The sequence below is a fragment of the Chenopodium album genome, chromosome 12, assembly GCF_948465745.1.
Source record: "Chenopodium album chromosome 12, dcCheAlbu1.1, whole genome shotgun sequence".
Classification (NCBI taxonomy): domain Eukaryota; kingdom Viridiplantae; phylum Streptophyta; class Magnoliopsida; order Caryophyllales; family Amaranthaceae; genus Chenopodium; species Chenopodium album.
This window is the reverse complement of record NC_137845.1, coordinates 8,446,746-8,466,374: the sequence shown is the minus strand read 5'-3', so window position 1 is coordinate 8,466,374 and position 19,629 is coordinate 8,446,746. Positions and strand designations below refer to the sequence as shown.

Here is a 19,629-nt window from a genome sequence, read left to right as displayed (position 1 = left end):
CATCCTTTTACTTATCCTCTTTCTTAAATATTTCCAACATCAATGAGTATCCTTTCCCATATATTTTCTCCTATTTACATGTACCCCACCATATATTCTCTCTCCTATTTACACACTTAATTATTATTTTAGTTTGTAAAATATGTTTATTATTATTATTATTATTATTATTATTATTATTATTATTATTATTATTAATCGAACAAAAATACGTCAACTAATACATTTTCACATTAATATAAAAAATTAGTAAAATACGAAATACATGAATTAAAAGACATAAATTAAAAATATGAAATACACGGATAACGAAAATATTAAAAATACATTGGTGTTTTTGGTTTTCTGAAATAAGTTACCGTTAACAAGTTATAGCCGTTTTAGAGATTTAAGTCACAAAAAATACGTGACCTCTAAAGTTGTGACAAGTGTCACAGCTTAACTTGTGCATGCTTTGCCATTTGACCGTTCTTCTTTGACGTTGGTTTGGCATTTTGCTCCCAACGGTTACTTTTCCCTTTTTTTATTTCTTTTTCTTTTGTTTGCTTTGGCACGTGGGTCGAGGCATTGTTTTCTTTCCACGGAAAGGAAATGCTAGTTTCCTAATCAAGAGAGGATCGTTTTAGCTAATCTAGCATTCAAGAGGAAGCTAAAAAGTACATAAAAAGATGGCTAAAAAGAGAGTAATCCTCTCCATTGTTGATGCTCTAAAGAGGGCTATTAAGATGACATTCCTCATTAATGCTAATGCTCTTGACCATGGTGCAACATATCTTCTCCATTAGTTTCCAATTTATGAGGTTCAAAGTTTAAAATACAAATTTTTATATTTTAGAATTTATGTTTACTATAAGCATGCTATTGATACATGAATTCATAATTTGAAATACATGAATAATGAGGTTCAAAGTATACCAAACTTTAGTTTCTATTCATGGGGTTCAAACTTTTATACACAAGAATTCATATTTTAGGATTTGATAACCAATTTTTCGTGGCTACCTACAACTAACAGTTACAGATCTTAAACCAAAAGTGTAGGAGACCAAAGCTTGATCTCCCAATTTTTGTTAAAATATAACATTACTTGATCACCATGCCATAAATTTCCATATGTATTTATAAGTTATAACCAATAAGCCAAGAAACGCTATGTAAACTTATCTTGTTTGAACTTATTACCAGTATCTCTTTTTTGTACTTACCTGTAGAATTAAACAAGCTTCAATAGTTCAATCGCTTCATAAGGGAAAAAAAAAAGAAAAAAAAAGTCTAATCTGCACACAGCACACCTGCTGAATATTTCACATATGGTATGCACAATTCACTATTAAATGAAAATGCTCACTTTTCATTTCATTTTACTGGTACATCAAAATCAGCAAAGACACTATTATAAAATGGCTAGATGCAATTGACAGCCAACTAAGTGATAGGCAACTATCAAAATTCACAATATACATATGGTTAATTAGTCTGATCTACATCTAAGGCGCAGTGTACAACAAAATCTTCATTCTTATGTGGATGCCCATTACACGAGATATTTTACCATATAAGGTCCCTCAAGTTCATAGCCTAATTTCCTGTAGTAATGCCGGGTTCCAACACCAGAGATAACAGCTATCTTTGTTGACCTATGCTCCCTACGAGCAATATGCTCTGCCTCTTCCATTAGTAGAGTACCATAACCCTAAACATTAAACAAACTGATGAGCAATCTATAAAACAAAGAAATTAAAAAACTGATAACCCCCCTCCCGGAGTCCAGGCTCAGCAGGAGTAACAGTGTACTTAGTTTGATTACCTGATGTTGTAACTTATCTGCTTCCCGTCCATGGACAGGGACTGCAGTTCCATAAATGTGAAGTTCACGAACAATTGAACACTTCCCCGTGAGTTCAGGACAAGTGACATTCCTACCACATCTTCTAAGTCGGAGGAGGCCTACAAGAATGTCCTGTAGAGGAAAACTTTCAAATGATTTCTAATCCAAAATTGAAACAATAATCAATAGATGTAAATAAGTAAAACAATAGCAACTTAACAAGTACTTCGTATAACTACAAAGCAACTCAGATACTTCACATTGCCCAAATATATTTCCAGGGAGCCACTTATCAGTATGAAGAAAGTCAGCAATGAATCTTGACTGCAAGTGTCTTGATAAGAGCTAGGAATATCAAGGACAGGATTCTTACAGAAATAAAATACACCAAAACATGTGTGATAATTAATCATTCTTCAAAGTTACTAGGAAAGCAAATTCCAACCAACAGTACAATCAATAGCTATGCCTTGAAAACATCAATCAAACATTCATTACCTGTCGTGTATCCTCATAAGAGAGGAAGGTTTCCCAGCCCTCATTAGCTGTATAATCACGACGAACGAGCACCACTTCTTCTGGTCTTATCTTGTGGTGAATGTCCTGAACGTACCCCCCAAAAAAATATAATTACTTTAACATCTAATCTGATTCAATGTGATAGTACTAAGCCAGCCAACATACCTGAATTCCTGCTTCTCTTGTTCGCACATCACGGCATTTTAGTCCTAGATCATCCATTCGAGCCAGAGCCAATTCACGAAGATTGCCTTTCTCAACACCAGAAGTAACCAAAGGCATAGGTATATCACGCTGAACTCGATAAACACGAGTCCAAGGAGGCACCATAGATAAAATCCTAGCTATAATATCCACAAGTTGTTCAGGTGGGTAATTTCTATACCTGCATACATATATAAGAAAATTAATGACCTGTTCAGGAAAAAAAAATAGTATCAGATATAGTGGAGGAAAGTAATGGATTTTAGCCCACTCCATTCCTTCACGAAAGTTATTGGTTCATTTTACAAAAAAACTTCATTCCCCTTTCTCCAAACAATCACCACTTGCCTTCATCTCTCCCTCCTCACAACTTAAAAGCCACACTTCCTGCATTTTTCTTCTCCTTGATTCCGTCCTGCAAGCCACCACTATCCTCTACTGCCAGAGCTACCATTGTTGCCAGTTTGCCACAAGAGTCAACAATCACTCATTCCATCTCCTCTCATATCATAATTGATGTGTTTTTAATCATATACACATCAAATACAGCATCACCCACACAATTTGGCAATGAAAATATACTAATAAAGAATTGATTATTTAGCCAACTACTGTTGACTGAGGTCATGCACAATTGCTATTTATCATGAGTTCTTTTTTCTTTTTCTTTTTCTTTTTTTTTTCCATATCATTTCCACCCCCTGTCCAGGTTTCCTCATTTGTTTTTCTAATTCAAGCTCTCTTGTCTGTTTTCTAAAGCTATTAGTTGAGGAATGGTCAAGAGGAAAGAGAAGAACCAGAAGATAGATATCAGATCATAAGTGGTGGTTGTTCTGTGATGACAGCCACAGATGGTTGTCCACTTGTCCTGTTGGTGATGTGGTAGCATTAGCGCCAGTATGGAAGTTAAGGTAACCGCATAGGTTTGTATTATACCCTTGAATGTTGGAATTTGAAAATTTAGGAATTGATCAGGCATCAAAAAAGAATTTAATTTATAAAAATATAAAGGACATATTGGTTAGGGAGTCTATCATTTCATTCTGTTACTACTCTTTAAAGAGTGAACCGAAAGCCTCCTGGGTATCTCGATGGATGAAGTAACTTTGTGCAAACCTACTGCTATATCCTCAAGAACTAGAAATTTGTTCCATGACCCTCAATAATCTAATTCAGATTCATAAGCAGAATCCTCCGGGGTAAGGGGATGATAAACACAGACTAAAGGAAGTAGGGAAGTTCATTTCTCGAAGCCTGATAAAATAAAATAAAACTCCAATACTACCAATTACCTACAGAGTTGCAGTGCATTATTAACAAACTTAATACCAGCCTTTCTACCCCAAAATCAAGTTCTCTGGCAGATAATATAATAAACAATGGCTTTCTTTTTACCATCAATCCATCAAATGCCTGCTTGTATACAATATCTTTATGATCCAGTTGGAACACGACAAAAAGAGGCATATTGGAGGAAATACCTGCCAGTTTTCCAGAGCTCATAGAGCCCAGTTCCACGAATAACAAGAGTAGGATATATTTTAAGTCCATCAGCTCTGAAGGCAGGACTCTCAAAAAATTCCTTGAAGCTTTCCATATCCCTCTCAACCCCCACATTTGGAAGATCTGGCATCATATGAGCAACAATCTGACAAAAAGTATGTAGATAAGCTGAGCAACCAACACATTGCAAAAAACTTTAGAAAGCTCAGGCCGATAATAATTGTTAACATTCAAATTCCAAAATAGATAAATCATCTTGGAATAGAACCAATTCTTGATGTCACAACTCACAAGTCACAACTACGAATGCATGAGTTCTACAACTCACAATGGAAGCAAAATCAACACAGTATATTTCTGGTATATAACATCTTTGAGATTTGATTCTCTGATATCAATAGGAAATTTAAAAACAAAAAAAAAAATATATATATATATATATATATATATATATATATATATATATATATCCTTATTAGTAACAATTGAGTATACAGTACTAAATGTACCTTGAAACCAGCATCCTTTGCCAAACAAAAGCAATCAGCTACGGCAGCTACAGTATGACCTCTATTCGAATCCCGTGCAACATCCTCGTATGTACTTTGAACTCCAATCTCCAAACGTGTGCAGCCATACGATAGCATCTGTCGCAAATGAGGGCCAAGGCAATAGTCCGGTCTCCTGAAGTTTTTAAAGGCATATAGACATCATGAGGTTGCAAATAAGGATCAAGGTAAACAATAAAGTGTCCTTAAGAACTAGTCAGAATACTCCGAAAATAAGATCCGCCCACGAAAAAATTAGAGGAAAGTGGAACAATGAAGCAGACAGAAAGCAAGAAACACCAAATCACCAGCTATAAAAGGGTCATATCCTATCAGCTCAGGAAACAGAACACAAATTCTGACAAGTATATAGAAATGATTGCTTACGTCTCAATAGTCATTCCAATACATTTTACTGCACTGTGTTCAGAGTAGGCAACAGCTTCTTCGACATTTGCAGATGTATGCCCAGATAAGGCATCATGCAGGTTCCTTGTGAAATAATCACGATAGTCTGCTGGCAGTGACATAAAAGTACCACCCATCAAGATGAACTCAACCTTATCAACACTGTGACCCAACCGCTTGAGCTGATCAATCCTGCTTCTGGCCTGGACATAAGGGTTGTATCTGGAACCACATAGATAAAGTTGATGAAATACCTCAGTAAAACAATATTGAAGTACTGTACACTGCCATAAGTTACATACATAGCATCAATTTGAAAAAAAAAATATAAACTGAAATCTTCAGATACAATCAGCACAGTAAAAATTGACATGCTAGAGCCAGACAATCAATAACCTGAATCTCAACAATAAAAGAATACATCTCATGAATTACTTCAACTCCCCTAATCACACTAATGAAAACGTAAAGGACAGTTCCAAGTCTGTCCAATATGCAAGGAACTCCACTGAACTTAATAGCCAATATGCTCTCACAACTTTACACCGCAAGTTTAACCAAGAGAGATAGATCAAAGATCTAAAAATTGTATCAATAAAGTGCTACTCTTTCCTTAGGTCTAGCAATTTCATCAAATCAGAAACCATATCATTTCCTATTGCCTCTTAACTTTGGGTCAGGGAATCATATATCAGATATCTTTACAATCACAATAACAGCTGCAGGCATGCATAAGTTCTATGGCTGCCACAGCTTAATACCAAACTCATATAAGCTCAAAAAACTTTCCATTGCGTTCGCGATGGTAATGCTGCTGGTATTTGATATCCTGCTCCTAACAGGGTTCTAAATTCTAAGACAGACATTTAGAGTTTAGTGACATTAACACCCATGACTCATACTTTAACCCTCATTCCTAGTAACAGCAATTAAGGAAAATACAAGTTAACATACATACCATATCTATTTCCAAAACACATCAAATGCCAATAACTTCACATCATTCAATCAATAAAAAAAATTATCTCCACATTAAAACAACTAAAACCCCAGAAATCCCCAAAAAAACAAGATACTACCCACTTCCTCAAACATCCCAAACCACCAAATTCAATCATTAAATTAATAAAACAATTCATACCTCGCTCGAATAGCTCGCATACTGGTGGGTTCATATCCAGTATAACTCTGAGTACTATACTCAAAATCAGAATCAGGACCACCAGGGCAATACACACAAATATTCCCAGTAGTAGCAATATGCGGACACCTATGAGGCTTTGACATCACCGCAACAACCGCAATACCCGAGGCGGTTCGCACGGGCTTAGCCCGAAGCTTCGGAAGGAGAGCCTCGCGGTCCGAATCCGGCAAGGCCGCGATCATTTCCACCAGCTTAGGAGCACGGGCTAGGCCGTATTTACGGCACGCAGCGGATTTGATGAAGTTAAGGTCTACGGTTTCGCCTTTTCTTGAAAGGTCTACCATTTGAGAGACGATTTCAGCGATTGCTTTGACACGGGCTTCTTCTTCGGTTAGGCCGTGTGATACTACGCCGCCACGGCCTGGGCGTGGGAGTTTGCGGGATTGAGAGGGTGATACTGTAGCTGCCGCCATTAGAGAGAGAATGAGAGAAAATGGAGTATTAGCTCAAGAGGGGTTTTGTGTTTGCTGTATATGGAAATTTGTTTTTTTTGGTGTTTACGAGTCACTTTAAGGGACTGGGATGAAAATCAATCAAAATCTCTAATCTTGAAAAGAGAGTTTTAACCACTTGAATTATATCTCATGACTTTCATTTTAGTTTAATTTGGGCACTAGAAGGGTCAGAGTTCAATTCACTTCAATTTAGTTCAACTCATTTCAATCAATCAAAACAGGCCCGAAAATAGATGAGAAGTAACAATTAGACAAATTTGGGTCGAGACTCGAGAGCAACATATGATATGATAATTGTATTATGTAATACATAATAAAAGGATAAATTATCTTTTTTTTTTTAATTTTATTATTATTATTAATAATAGAATTGAAGGATCAAAGATAGATGTATTGACTTAACTTGACACATAAACTGAAAAATAATGGGTCTGGTCTTTGAGAGCTAAGTGGTATTAGTAGTAATTTCACGGACTAGAGATGGGTCAATTTTATAGATGATGGAGTGGAGATGACTCAAATTGAAGAATGACTCCACATAATGTTGTGTTGATTTGATGGTTTGATAATCTAATATATTCCCTCTACATTATGCATCACAACTTCCACTCAACTTCAGGTTGATGGAGATGGGGTGATGAAGTTTTGGACTTTCACAACATTCGATGGTTGATGCAACTAGATGTGCATTTTATTGGCCTTATCGTGTGTTTGCAAATGGGAATCGGTTTAGGGTGCTTTATGGAGTCAATGAGTCATTAACAACATTTGAGGAATGTCTCGGTTACATCTTTTTAAAGTAAATGAAAACCTCCAAAAGTCGATTTTATGTTTAAAACCTTTATTAAGGAGCGTTTGGTTCGCAAAGTGGTATGGGTTTGGAATCATGAATGAAATCATAGTGGTATGAGTTTAGAACTTGATTCTTAATCATATGTTTGGTATGATCATGGAATGCAATTTTTTTTTCTTTTATTTGATACCAAAAAGTATGGGAATGAGCCAAACCCACCTTCCTCCATGGTTTCAAAACCCCATTTCTTGGAGGTTTGAGGTATGGGTTTGAAACTCTTAAATTCATAAAACAAACATAAGGTATGAGTTAAAACCATTCTAAATCCATATCTTATACCTTAATTATGTGAACCAAACACCTCTTTGTTGTTTTCGAGATTTGATGCATAGTGCGAGAGTCACATGATACAAAATGTATGTTTTCATAATATTTGCACAAATCATCGAGAGTAATTATGATATTGTTGTTTTTAAATAAACTTTAATTTCCTGAAAACTACTAATGTTAGATTGTAGTCATTGAATGGAATCAAGCCATCAAGGGCATAAATCAGATATAAGTACTTAAACACAACATATTTTTTTTGGCGTACTAAATACAGGTGCCATTTCAAACGCCCATAGTAGCCAATAGAGGTGTCTTGAAGTTTTACTTAACTACGAAAGTATATAATCAAAGAATTTGTAGTCTTGATCCTCCTGCTAAACCAAGCATAACAACAATCAAACACTAATATGGCGACGGAGGTGAAGTCAAAGAGCAGTGTACCGGAAACCCAACTCCTAGAAAAGATATCCGCCGCTATCTCCGCCATTACCACCGCCAAATACGTCGACGACGTCATTTTAGCTCTTCATTCCGTCGCAATCCTCATTTTTCCCGTCGATACTTCCTCCCTTTCAGGTGGGTGCTAAAACAACTCCATATTTCCTGTTAATTTCTTCAATTTTTTGCATTTTTCTCTTGGATTTTCATTTTTTTAAGCACCCATTACTCATAAATGTTACAAGAAATAGTAATTTGAAGCATATGAACTTGGAAAACTCGAGAATTTATCTATTTGCTGTGTATAAACAATGAATTTTGAGAATTAAATTAAGCATTGATTGAAAGGGGAAAACGTGGAGTTTGCTAAAGGTCTTTTATTTGTGTGCTCATTGAATTGGCAGGAGTGATTTCAGAGAGATACAGGGATCAGGTAAATTCTATCATTATTCTCTGACTTTTTAATAAGTTTTTCTACTCTTTTTTCGCCGTGAAAACCCTTATTCGAACTTATTAGCCCTCATTAGAACGTATTGTATCGAAATAGCTGATATCTTGTTCATGCATACATGAAACAATGTACTTTAATGTTTTAAGGCTTGCTAGAAGTTTAATGTTTCTCGTTGTGAATCTGGAATAGGGAATTTGCGACGAATTTGGAATTTGGAATTTCCGTCGAAAATCCGTCGGAAATTTACGACGGAGATAAAATTCCATCGTAAATTAAGTGTTTTTCGACGGATTTTATTCCGTAGGAAATTTCCGACGGAATATTCGGTCGGAAATATTAAAGTTTCCTACGAAATTAAATTCCGTCGGAAAATTTCAGACGGAATATTATATGTTTCCGACGGAATTTAATTTAAAAAAAAAAAAACAAACCCTCCAAACCCTAATTAAAAACGGCACCCCCCCCTCTTTATATTCTAATTTCTCTTTCTCTCTCCTCTCTTCTCACTCTCTCTCCTCTCCTCTCTTCCTCTCATCTTCTGAGTTTCTGCTCCTATCTCTTCCTCACTTCTCAGTTCTGACCGTCTCCTCTCTCCCTTTTTTCTTTTATTTATTTTTTTTATTTCTCCTCATCTTCTTTCCTCCTCATCTTTCTCAATTCTCACCGGCGCTTAAGTTCTCTTGCTACTTCATAGTAATGGTTTATACGGTCAAATTCGACCATGAAATCTCTAGATCTAGAGGTTTCAGGGTCGAATTTACCCTTATTAAACCAAATTCGGCTTGAAATTGGAAGCTTCGGTTGTTAAGGTATGTTTTCTGGTTTTAATTTTTCATTCTTTTTTGTTTTGTTTTTTGTTGTTTATTGTGGCGGTGGTAGTGGTTTTTGGCGATGTTGGTGGTTTTTGTTGGTGGTGGTGGTTTTTATTGGTGGTGGTACGGGTTTGGGTGTGGGTGTGGGTGGTGGAAATGGACTTAGGGTTAGGTGGGTAGGGGTTCTGGTGGGTGTGGGTGGTGGTACGGGTTCGGGTGTGGGTGTGGGTATGGGTGGTGGAAATGGACTTAGGGTTAGGTGGTAGGGGTTCTGGCGGGTGTGGGTGTGGGTGGCGGTACGGGTTCGGGTTTGGGTGTGGGTGTGGGTGTGGGTGGTGGAAATGGACTTAGGGTTAGGTGTGTAGGGGTTCTGGTGGGTGTGGGTGTGGGTGTGGGTGGTGGATCGGGTTAGGGGGGCTGGTGATACGGGTTAGGGGTGGGCTTGTGATACGAGTTAGGGGCTGGTGGTGGGGGGTGGTAGCTGGTGGTGGGATGCTTTTTTTTTTAATAATTTTTCGACGGATTTTCCGTCGCAACTTTCCGAGGGAATTGTGTCCGTCGGAGATTTACGACGGATTTATCCGGTGCCGGAAAACCACATCCGACGACCGAATTCCGTCGGAATAGTGTTTCCGACGGAATTTTCCGTCGGAAGAGTCCGTTTTCCTACAAACCATTTTCCGACAACTCGTTCCGACGGAATTCCGTCGGAAACGAGTTTTCCGACGAATTTCTGGGTTGTTCCGACGGAATTTTTCCGTCGGAAACAGGCTATTTTTTTGTAGTGAATCTTTATTATTCATATTGACCATTATACTAAAAATTTCATTACAAAAATTAATGTCACACTAACTTTTATTTCAATATAATAACCTTTATTTTAATATATTGACCTTTTTATTTATAAATAAAACAATTATATTGTCTCTAATGTTAGTGGTCCATAATAAATTAGTGTGAACCAACTCCCTTTAAAAATTTGTATTGTACTTGTACATTGTACTCCTTTCATATGTCTCACGCATCACATTAAGATATAATCGTCTTATAGGATAAAACTAGTGGGTAGCCCAGGCGTTGCGCGGGTTGCTACTTTTATAATCATGCAATTGGGGCATTTTTTTTAAGGATTTTGAAATATGAAATCTATATTATTGAATGTGTGTTTTTTTTTTAATAATTAAATCATGTGGTTTACACTTATGTACTCCCTCCGTCCTCAAAACTTCGACCCTTTTGGGTTGATTTCATGGTTATTAAGAAACTTAAATAAAAAGAAATAAAAACATATTGGAAAGATAAATTTACATGGGGTTTGTGAAAAAGTAGAAAGCTAAAGTATTAAAAATACATGAAAAAACAAAATTTTACATGGGGAATCTAATTTTGCACAACTATTGTTGTAAATTGGTGGGTATTTTAATGCAAATGAGTCAATCATTTTGGGACTAAAATTAGGCCAAAAGGGTCAAAGTTTTGGGGACGGAGGGAGTACATTTAATTTTAATATTTATAACACGCTTGATAATGGGATAAGATGGTTAAATAAGCCACCTTTGTTATAAGTGGTTGAAGTAATGTGGATTACTTGGGTGATGATGTGGCATAAAGAGATGTTGGGTAGGTGATGTGGCATCATGAAGTATTTGTGAAGTGATGTGGCGTATTATAAAAGGATCTACGTGGCACATGGACGTTTTTATATAAACGCCTTTTAATATATTAGTATAGATATTTGGCATGAAAAGATATGTCTGTTTGTTTTTTTTTTTTTTAAATAATTCAAATCATAAATAATTATTTGTTGTTTTTTCACTTAAAACTAAACTCTATCTTTCACGATTTCTCGCAGAAGTCACTCCAAGTTCTCCATTAAAAGCGACTTCCGACATTGCTATCTTCCATTGAAGCAGCTCTTGAGGTTAGGTGTTCACTCAATTTGAAAAGCACCGAATATCAATTTTACATTGCTATCTTCTGAATTTGTTATCGTAAATTAATTCTAGGTTTATACTCAATTAAGGGTTCTTTTATAATTGCAGAGCCGATTTTGACAATTTGGAGGCCTGGTGGTCATAATTTCGTGTCGACTAGGGTGGGTAGGAGTTGTGTGGGTTCGATCGATCAACTAGGTTGGGGCTAGGTAGGAGTTTGCCGCATAAGTGTGGTTTGAGAGTTCGGGTTGGGCTTTGGTTGGGAGTTCGCCACATAAGTGGGGTTCGAGTGTAACACCCTAGAAATTCCTTTATTTTAAAATACCTATTTTGTCCTGTTTAAAACTTTTAAATAGGAATATCTAAGACATTACCGCCACTGTGAAAACGATTAAGGCAACTATCAAAAATACATAGCGCAAGACTAATTTCAAAACAATTCAAACCAAGTCAACATTGAAAAGTCAATCAACGAAAGTAAAGTCAAACCAAAGTCAAACGAAGTAAAATATAATCCACCTACAATTTGGAACCATTGTAGACCCTTATTAAAACAAACCAAACTCAAAACCCTTTTCGTTAGTCACACATAATAATAAAGTCATAAATAAATAAAGCAATAACACATTCATATACTTATAGAAACTAGCATGATTCGCTCTTCACTCATGCCCATTCATGAAAATGCTTCATCACCTGAAAAGCTTATCTCTACTAGTTTCCACTACTCTCCATTAAAAATGGGTCATCATAAGGCCAAGATAAGACAAGGCCAACAACACACAAAACACACAATCAGCAAAGCTGAGTACATAAGCGTAATTAACACACTAACATATAATTTCCTATCAACACACAACTTACCTCGTTGCACCTGTTTTTCAAGCATACAACATTCAATAAAATTTCTCACTAGACACTACATAATTTATTTAATGCTGACTACGCATCGAACGAGTTTCCCACTCAACTTCCCCCAAATAAATTGAGGTTACTGACACGGGAGCTAACTGTGCCAGCATCAATAACCACACATATATAGGTGGCGGAATTCCTGCGCATAATAATAATAAAAGGAATGTACAACGCCCTGTACTCCAGTAGAAGTTATGGTTAAATATAAAACCCCATAACTCCCCCCATATGTTCATACTCAAGGTATATACGTCCCAAGAGTTTTGGTGCGTAATCTCTTTCACTTTACGTTATTTACAGATTATTAAACTTGGTGATGACTCTCAAACCATAATCATTCAATCAACAATAATTATTCCATCAACCAAATATACCAATTTAATTCTTGAATAATTAGTGACCACATAATATTTAATGTTGAATCCTTTTTAATTCTACCTCGGTGCCAATGACACTTTAAACGCATAAAGCGCCACAAAATCCTATCCCTCGGTGTTAAACACACCTTAAGTGCACTAAGGCACCAACATACAATTTATTCCTCGTGTACATAGACACTTATATAGCTCTTTCCTCATGCTTATAACATCAATAAAAAATTATATGAACCATAATAAAATTCCTTTTCAATATCCCAGACCAAATTAAACATTTAGTTTAATTAAACATGCTCTCTAACATGCCATAAATAAATATGTGGTTTATAAATAATATTCCAAACTATTATTTTCCATTCAATAATCCATTACAAATAAATCATGTTTCATAATCCAATCACCAATAACATCCAAATCATAATTTCCAATGCAAACTTAGCATGATACTACTTGTAATCAATCAAACACATTTAGCATGCTACTACATCAACATAATTATGCTAAGTACGCGAACGTACCTTGTATACGATCTTAAAATCGCCACGACTAATAAAAATCGCTTACTTCAAAGTCTCCTACAATTTAAAATCATAGAAGAGTATTAAAATCCACTCTACACAAATTTCCAGCAATATATACTATTATAAAACCCCTCGTAATTTAATTAAAATAAACTGAAATTATATTTAAAACATCATACTTTAATCCCAATTAATGGGTAATTAAAATTCCTTAACGAAACTTGATTTTAAATGCTCTACCAAATTCCAGCACTATATTTTAATTAAAACTTGCTGTAATTAAGCCTTAAAACACTTTAATCAAAAATCTAAACCATTATACATCATAACCCTTCAATAATTTACAAATCAAGAACCTAGGGTTTCAAAAATTGGGGCTTTTTAATTAAAAACATAATCTAAAAATTAATTAACATAATACTTATAATCAAACATCAAAATCAAATCCCAAAACTCACAATTAACAATTAGATTTAGGCATAAATTAGTTTTTTAACAATAAAGATCAAAATTTTTTTTTATTCGAAAGGGGAGAGGGGCAGCGACAGCCACCACGCCAGTTGCCAGCGTCGGTGGCTGCCTGCTACTGGCGGCTGGCGGCCACCTGCTGCTGGTGGTCGGCGGTGGTGGTGAAGGGGAGTCGAAAAAAAGAAAAAGGGGGAAGGGGAAAAAGAGAAAGAAAAAGAAAGAAAAATAAGGAGAAAGGAGAGAGAAGTTTACCTTGGGTTTTCTCCACTCTGAGCAAAGTTTGATTTGCCTCATATGTGGGATATTTATACCCCTTCTCTACAAACCCTTTTTCCCTAACTTTTCTCTTTTAATTTTCCTAATCCCATCCCTAATAAAACTTTACTAAAATAAAACTTTCCTTAAATTAAACCCCAACTTAATTAAATTAATTAATTAAATAAACTTTCCTTTTATAAATATTTCCAAACTTATTTAAAATAAATAATTAAAATACTTTAAATAAAACAATTCAATTTAATTAAATACTTCTCAAAATACTTATTTTAATTAAAATACGTATAAAAATACGAGGTATTACATCGAGCGTTAGAGTTAGAGTTAAGGTTTGGGTGGGTGTTCGCTGGACTGGTTGGGAAACTAGGGTGTAAAGTTAAAATGTATCCAATTAAAGGAATCGATGTAGTATTAGAGCAACTCCAATAGTAAGCTAATTAGCAAATTAGCTTTTTTAGGCTACATAAAATTTTAAAGCTAATTTCTTTTGTAGCTAATTTGTGCCCTGACTACTAGCTTGTGGTGTTTGCTAGAGAGAAGAAGAACATGTCATGCATGCGTCAAGATTGCAGTTTAGTCAAAGCAATTTGAAGTAAGTGCAATTATTCTATGGTTTTGTCTCACTCTCTTTGTAGTATGGGTGATTGGTGGGAGCACTGTTTTGGTAATTTTGGGGAGGATATGGTGAATTTAATTACCATGTGTTGGGTTATGTGGGGCGTAAGGAACAAATGAATGATTGAGGGTGAAAAATCCGAATGTTGAACAAATTGCTGCATATGCTTTGAAGATTAATACGAAGGGGCGTGAGGTGAGAAAGTTGAATAACATGGGGGAATTGATGGGTGGAAAGAGTGTCTTTGTGGGCGGGTCTCTTCCGGCAGTGGTTAAAATTATTGTTGATGCTGTGTTTTGGGGGAGGTGGGGACGGGGCTGGGTGCAGTTTGCAGGAATAGTGAGGGGGTGGTGCTTTGGGGAAGCTACGGTGCAGTGGAGTGAAAAATGAGATACTAAGATTGCAGAGGTGAAAACGATATTTTAGGGCATGAAGATTGCGAGACACAAGGGTATGAGTTGCATTGAGATCGAGAGTGATAATCTGGTGGTGATTGAGACAATTAGGAAGCATTTGTATGGCCCTAGTTCCTTTCATCTGATTATAAAGGATATTCTAGATTTTTTTTCTTCTAATTTTACTAGTGTTTCATGGTCTGTTGTAAAGCGATGGGGTAATAAATTAGTATACAAATTTTAATAGTGTTTCAACGGGTGTGGAGTGATGTAATCTCTTCTCGCATTTTGGAAATTTCTTTGATTGATCTATAAGGTTTTTTTTTTTTTTTTTAAGTATTAAAGATGTCACTTCCAAAGTTATTCACTAACAATTTCCGTTTTTCACAGAACACTAATATAATGCCCCGTATTTTTGAAGCGTATTTTCTAATAAGTATTCTCTTAAAAAGGGTATTTTAGTAATTTATTTTACTATTTGAATTTTGGAGCCAAAATGATATTTGAATTTCGGCGCCAAAAGTATTTTAAAAACTCAATTATTATTTTTGGATTTTGGATAAGATTTATTATCCATTTATTTTATTTTAAAAACCGGATTATTTATATATATTTCGGATATTTTAATTAAAAAAAATTATATTTTATTATTTATTTAAAAGGGCTAAAAATTCCTAAATTATTAACTATAGTTTTCGGATTTTCTATGTGTAGAAAATCTGATTTTCTTAGTTATTTTATTTAGTGAATAATTAGAATTTTATTAATTAATTATTTTATACAATAAATATTATTTACACAATTATTTTTAATTCCTTAAAATTAGAAAATTGATTCCCTAAATATCTAAAGCCACCATGATGGATTTTTGGGTGACTCATTTTGGTAAATTATATTTTTAATTATCTCTTCAAAATATCTTATTTTCCTTAATTCTAATTCTCCATCTTTTTAATATCTAATCATCATATTTTCTTGCCATTCATTCTTCTTAATTATTCCCCAAGTAATTCTAATTCCTTATTATTTTTCATGACATACATACCTTCCATATTCAAGTATACACAATCACCTTAATATCCAAACTTTCCTTAATTCTTTTATTCACTTCTCCAAGTAATTTCCTTAATTCTTTTTACCATAATTCTTCCCACATTCTCTTGCCATAATTCTTGCATGAGCTAGCCTATAAATACCCCTTCATACCTTTCATATTCTTCACACCAAAAACCCAATTCTCTTCTTCTCTCTTATTCTTCTTTTCCCTAAACTTTTTCATACTTTTCTTCTCCTTTTTTCATACAAGTATTATCCCGTATACCTTTGAAGACAGTTTTCGGCCACTTCTGGTCAGTTTTTGGGGTATTGATGTTTCACAGAAGATTGTTCCTCTCAAAAAATCCTTGAGTTTAGGCTCAAGAATCACCCAATTCGGAGTTATATTGAGGGAGTTATGACCTCTGCAAGTTCTGCCTATTCTTTCCTACGAAAATCCAATTCTCTTTAACCCTATTCTTTTATCTTTTTCATGGTTAGTTTTCTAAAATACAAATACCTATTTCAAAGCTATAATTTTATATTAAATTATTATTTTAAAAGAGTTTTATAGTCCATGCACATTAGATTTGAGTTTATGTTGTGATAACCTTATGGTTATGTTATTTGCAAGGTGTATTCGTGATTGAACTTTGAAAGTGCGAAGTATTGATTGATATTCGGAATCAAGGTTCTTGAGGTTCTTTTTGTGTGGTTTTTCTAGCAAGGATCAAGGTACGTTTAGGTGGCTAGATTCCTTTGGAAATGATTGGTTTGAATAACATGTTTTACATGATTTGATTGGTGATTGAATTAAATTGATTTGAATTATGATTTTGAAATAAATTATGTTTGAAGGTATTGATTTTAATAAAAGAATTTTGAATGATTGATTTTTAAATCATGTTTTGAATGGTTTGAATTACTTATGGTGTTTAAATAAAGGAATTGATTTTAAAAGGTTTGTTGAATTAAATAAAAGGTTTTTCAAGGAAGAGTTATTGATTTTAAAAAGTTATTAATATGAGATTTTATTCTCAAGTATCTATTTAAAAGGTTTTGATTTTGAAAGTATGTGGAATTATTAAAAAGGAGTTTGAATTATATTGGAATTATTGGATATTAAAAGGATTTATGAATTATTATTATTAATGCTTTATAAGCATGTTGGTAATCCCACTATGCGGATTTGGTTGGGGGGTGTGCACACTTGGGTGAGGAATTAGATTAAAAGAAATTGGTTCTTAATAAAGGAATTGTTTTTATTAACTATTATTTTGAATATTGAATCATTGGAATTAGTTTTGGAATAATGAGTTTTGAAATTATTGGAATTGATTTTTTTAAAGCATGTTTGCAAATAAATTGAGTTTACATTATCTTGCACTTGTCGTACTTAGCATATTTTGCTAATCCGTATTTCTTATTTGTTTTGGTTCGCCCTATTTACCTTAATGGTAAGCAGTGTTGACTAATTTCAGGTGGAGTCAATGATTGAGCATGTGGAGTCCCGGGAATGGTTTCATCTAGATTAGGAATGTTGGTCTTTGTGTCTTTATTTTGAGTACTCATAACAATGTTACTATTTTTATAAGTATTAATAAAAGAAAGTTGAGTTTCCGTTGCAAGTTTTGTTGTTGAGTTAAGTATTTTGAGTAGCCTTGCGTAATCACGCGGCGATAAAACGCCTAAATCTATCTCTACGGTATAATTATACGTATTATAATGGTATTTCCGTAGAGGGAGATTTGGGGGTGTTACAACTAACCAACTCATACAATTAACTAAGTGAATTCTAGACTTGCTAGTCTGCAACTGCATTTATAATAAAATGTAGGTGACCGTCAGCTGATGTTAAAACCGCAAAGGTAACACTACCTATACAATTGCATAGTTCACACTTCACACGACACTAGTAGTTTGCCATAATAGCCATGACAAAAGAGTCATCCTAACCACATTTTTTTTGAGGAAAACTCATCCTAAACACATTAAACACATGATAAATTGTGATTGACTTATGTTACCATACTTTCCTTTCGTTTGTTGTAAACTCAGTTTAATCGGCGCCTTTTTGGTACAGCAGGCCACACCGTGTGGCCTGCTTCCAAGTCAGCAAAATAACGGAGAACGACGCGCGTATAACGGGATTAGGAAACAAGCGCTGAACATAATGGCTCAACAAAACACGCGCAAATTTCTAAACCTTAAAACCCATAACAACTCATTTACGAGGAACGAATGCGAAAATTGAGCGAAACCTCACACAATTTTTCTTCCAGAAATTCAAGAATAACAATGGCAGAAGAATTCGAAAAATTACCTGATTCACAAGAATCATTAAAGATCGAACAAATTGAAGATTCTTTGATGAATCTCGAAATCCAAACCAGTAATCAGGTATTGGATCTGGAAGATGAAAATAGATACAATGAAATTGAAGAAATTAACAAGTAACCCCTGTAAAATTAACATGTAACCCCTGTAAAACTAATAACTAACTCCTGTAAAATTAACAAGTAACCCCTGTTAAACTAACGAGTAACCCCTAAAATAAACAAGTAACCCTAACAAAAATTAACAAGTAACCCCTAAAGTAAACAAGTAACCCTAACAAAACTTAACAAGTAACCCCTAAAATAAACATGTAACCCTTACAAAAATTAACAAGTAACCCCTAAAATAAACAAGTAACCTTAACAAAAATTAACAAGTAACCCCTGTTAAACTAACAAGTAACCCCTAAAATAAACAAGTAACCTTAACAAAAATTAACAAGTAACCCCTAAAATAAACAAGTAACCCTAACAATAGTTAACAAGTAACCCTAACAAAAATTAACAAGTAAGCCCTGTTAAACTAACAAGTAACCCCTAAAATAAACAAGTAACCCTAACAATAATAAACAAGTAACCCATGTATAATTAACAAGTAACCCCTAAAATAAACAAGTAACCCTAACAAAAAATTAACAAGTAACCCCGAAAATAAACAAGTAATCCTAACAAAAATTAACAAGTAACCCCTGTTAAACTAACAAGTAACCACTAAAATAAACAAGTAACCCTAACAAAAATTAACAAGTAACCCCTAAAAATAACAAGTAACCCCTATAAAACTAACAAGTAACTAACACCTGAAACTTAACAAAAATTAACAAGTAACCCCTCTAACTTAACAACAAATTCTGTAAAATTAAACTAACAAGTAACTCCTAATAAACTATGAGTAACAAGTAACCCCCTAAAACTTTACAAACAACCCTTGTAAAATCAACAAGTAACCCCTCCCTATAAAACCAACGAGTAACCCCTAAAATAAGTACACTGTAATTTTAAAAAGTAATCCCTACATGATGAAAAAAGTAACTATTGCTGTATCTTCTACATTAGCAAGCTCCTCCAGCATCTTCTTAGCAGCCTCCATTTCATCTGCCTTTTTTTTTTCTTTTCATTCTCTAGAAATTCTTCATAAATTGCTTGATTTCTACTCACGAATTCTTTCACACCACCAAAAACAATCTCTCGATGCTTGTTCAAATTGCAGAGCATAGATGACAGGAAAATCGAAAAATTACTAAAATTAGGGTTTGATTTATA

General features: G+C 34.5%; 1 protein-coding gene across 1 annotated transcript; it reads right to left on the bottom strand.

Annotated features, from left to right (window-relative positions):
- Nucleotides 1–1,325: 1,325 nt before the first annotated feature.
- LOC145570246 (elongator complex protein 3-like) lies at nt 1,326–6,692 on the bottom strand. Its single transcript, XM_081629284.1, has 8 exons — nt 6,152–6,692; nt 4,990–5,232; nt 4,564–4,738; nt 4,033–4,199; nt 2,513–2,732; nt 2,327–2,431; nt 1,808–1,960; nt 1,326–1,693 (listed from the first exon to the last, which is right to left on the bottom strand). The coding sequence occupies exons 1-8, from the start codon at nt 6,625–6,627 to the stop codon at nt 1,535–1,537; spliced, it is 1,698 nt and encodes a 565-aa protein (XP_081485410.1). The 5' UTR covers nt 6,628–6,692; the 3' UTR covers nt 1,326–1,534.
- Nucleotides 6,693–19,629: the final 12,937 nt, after the last annotated feature.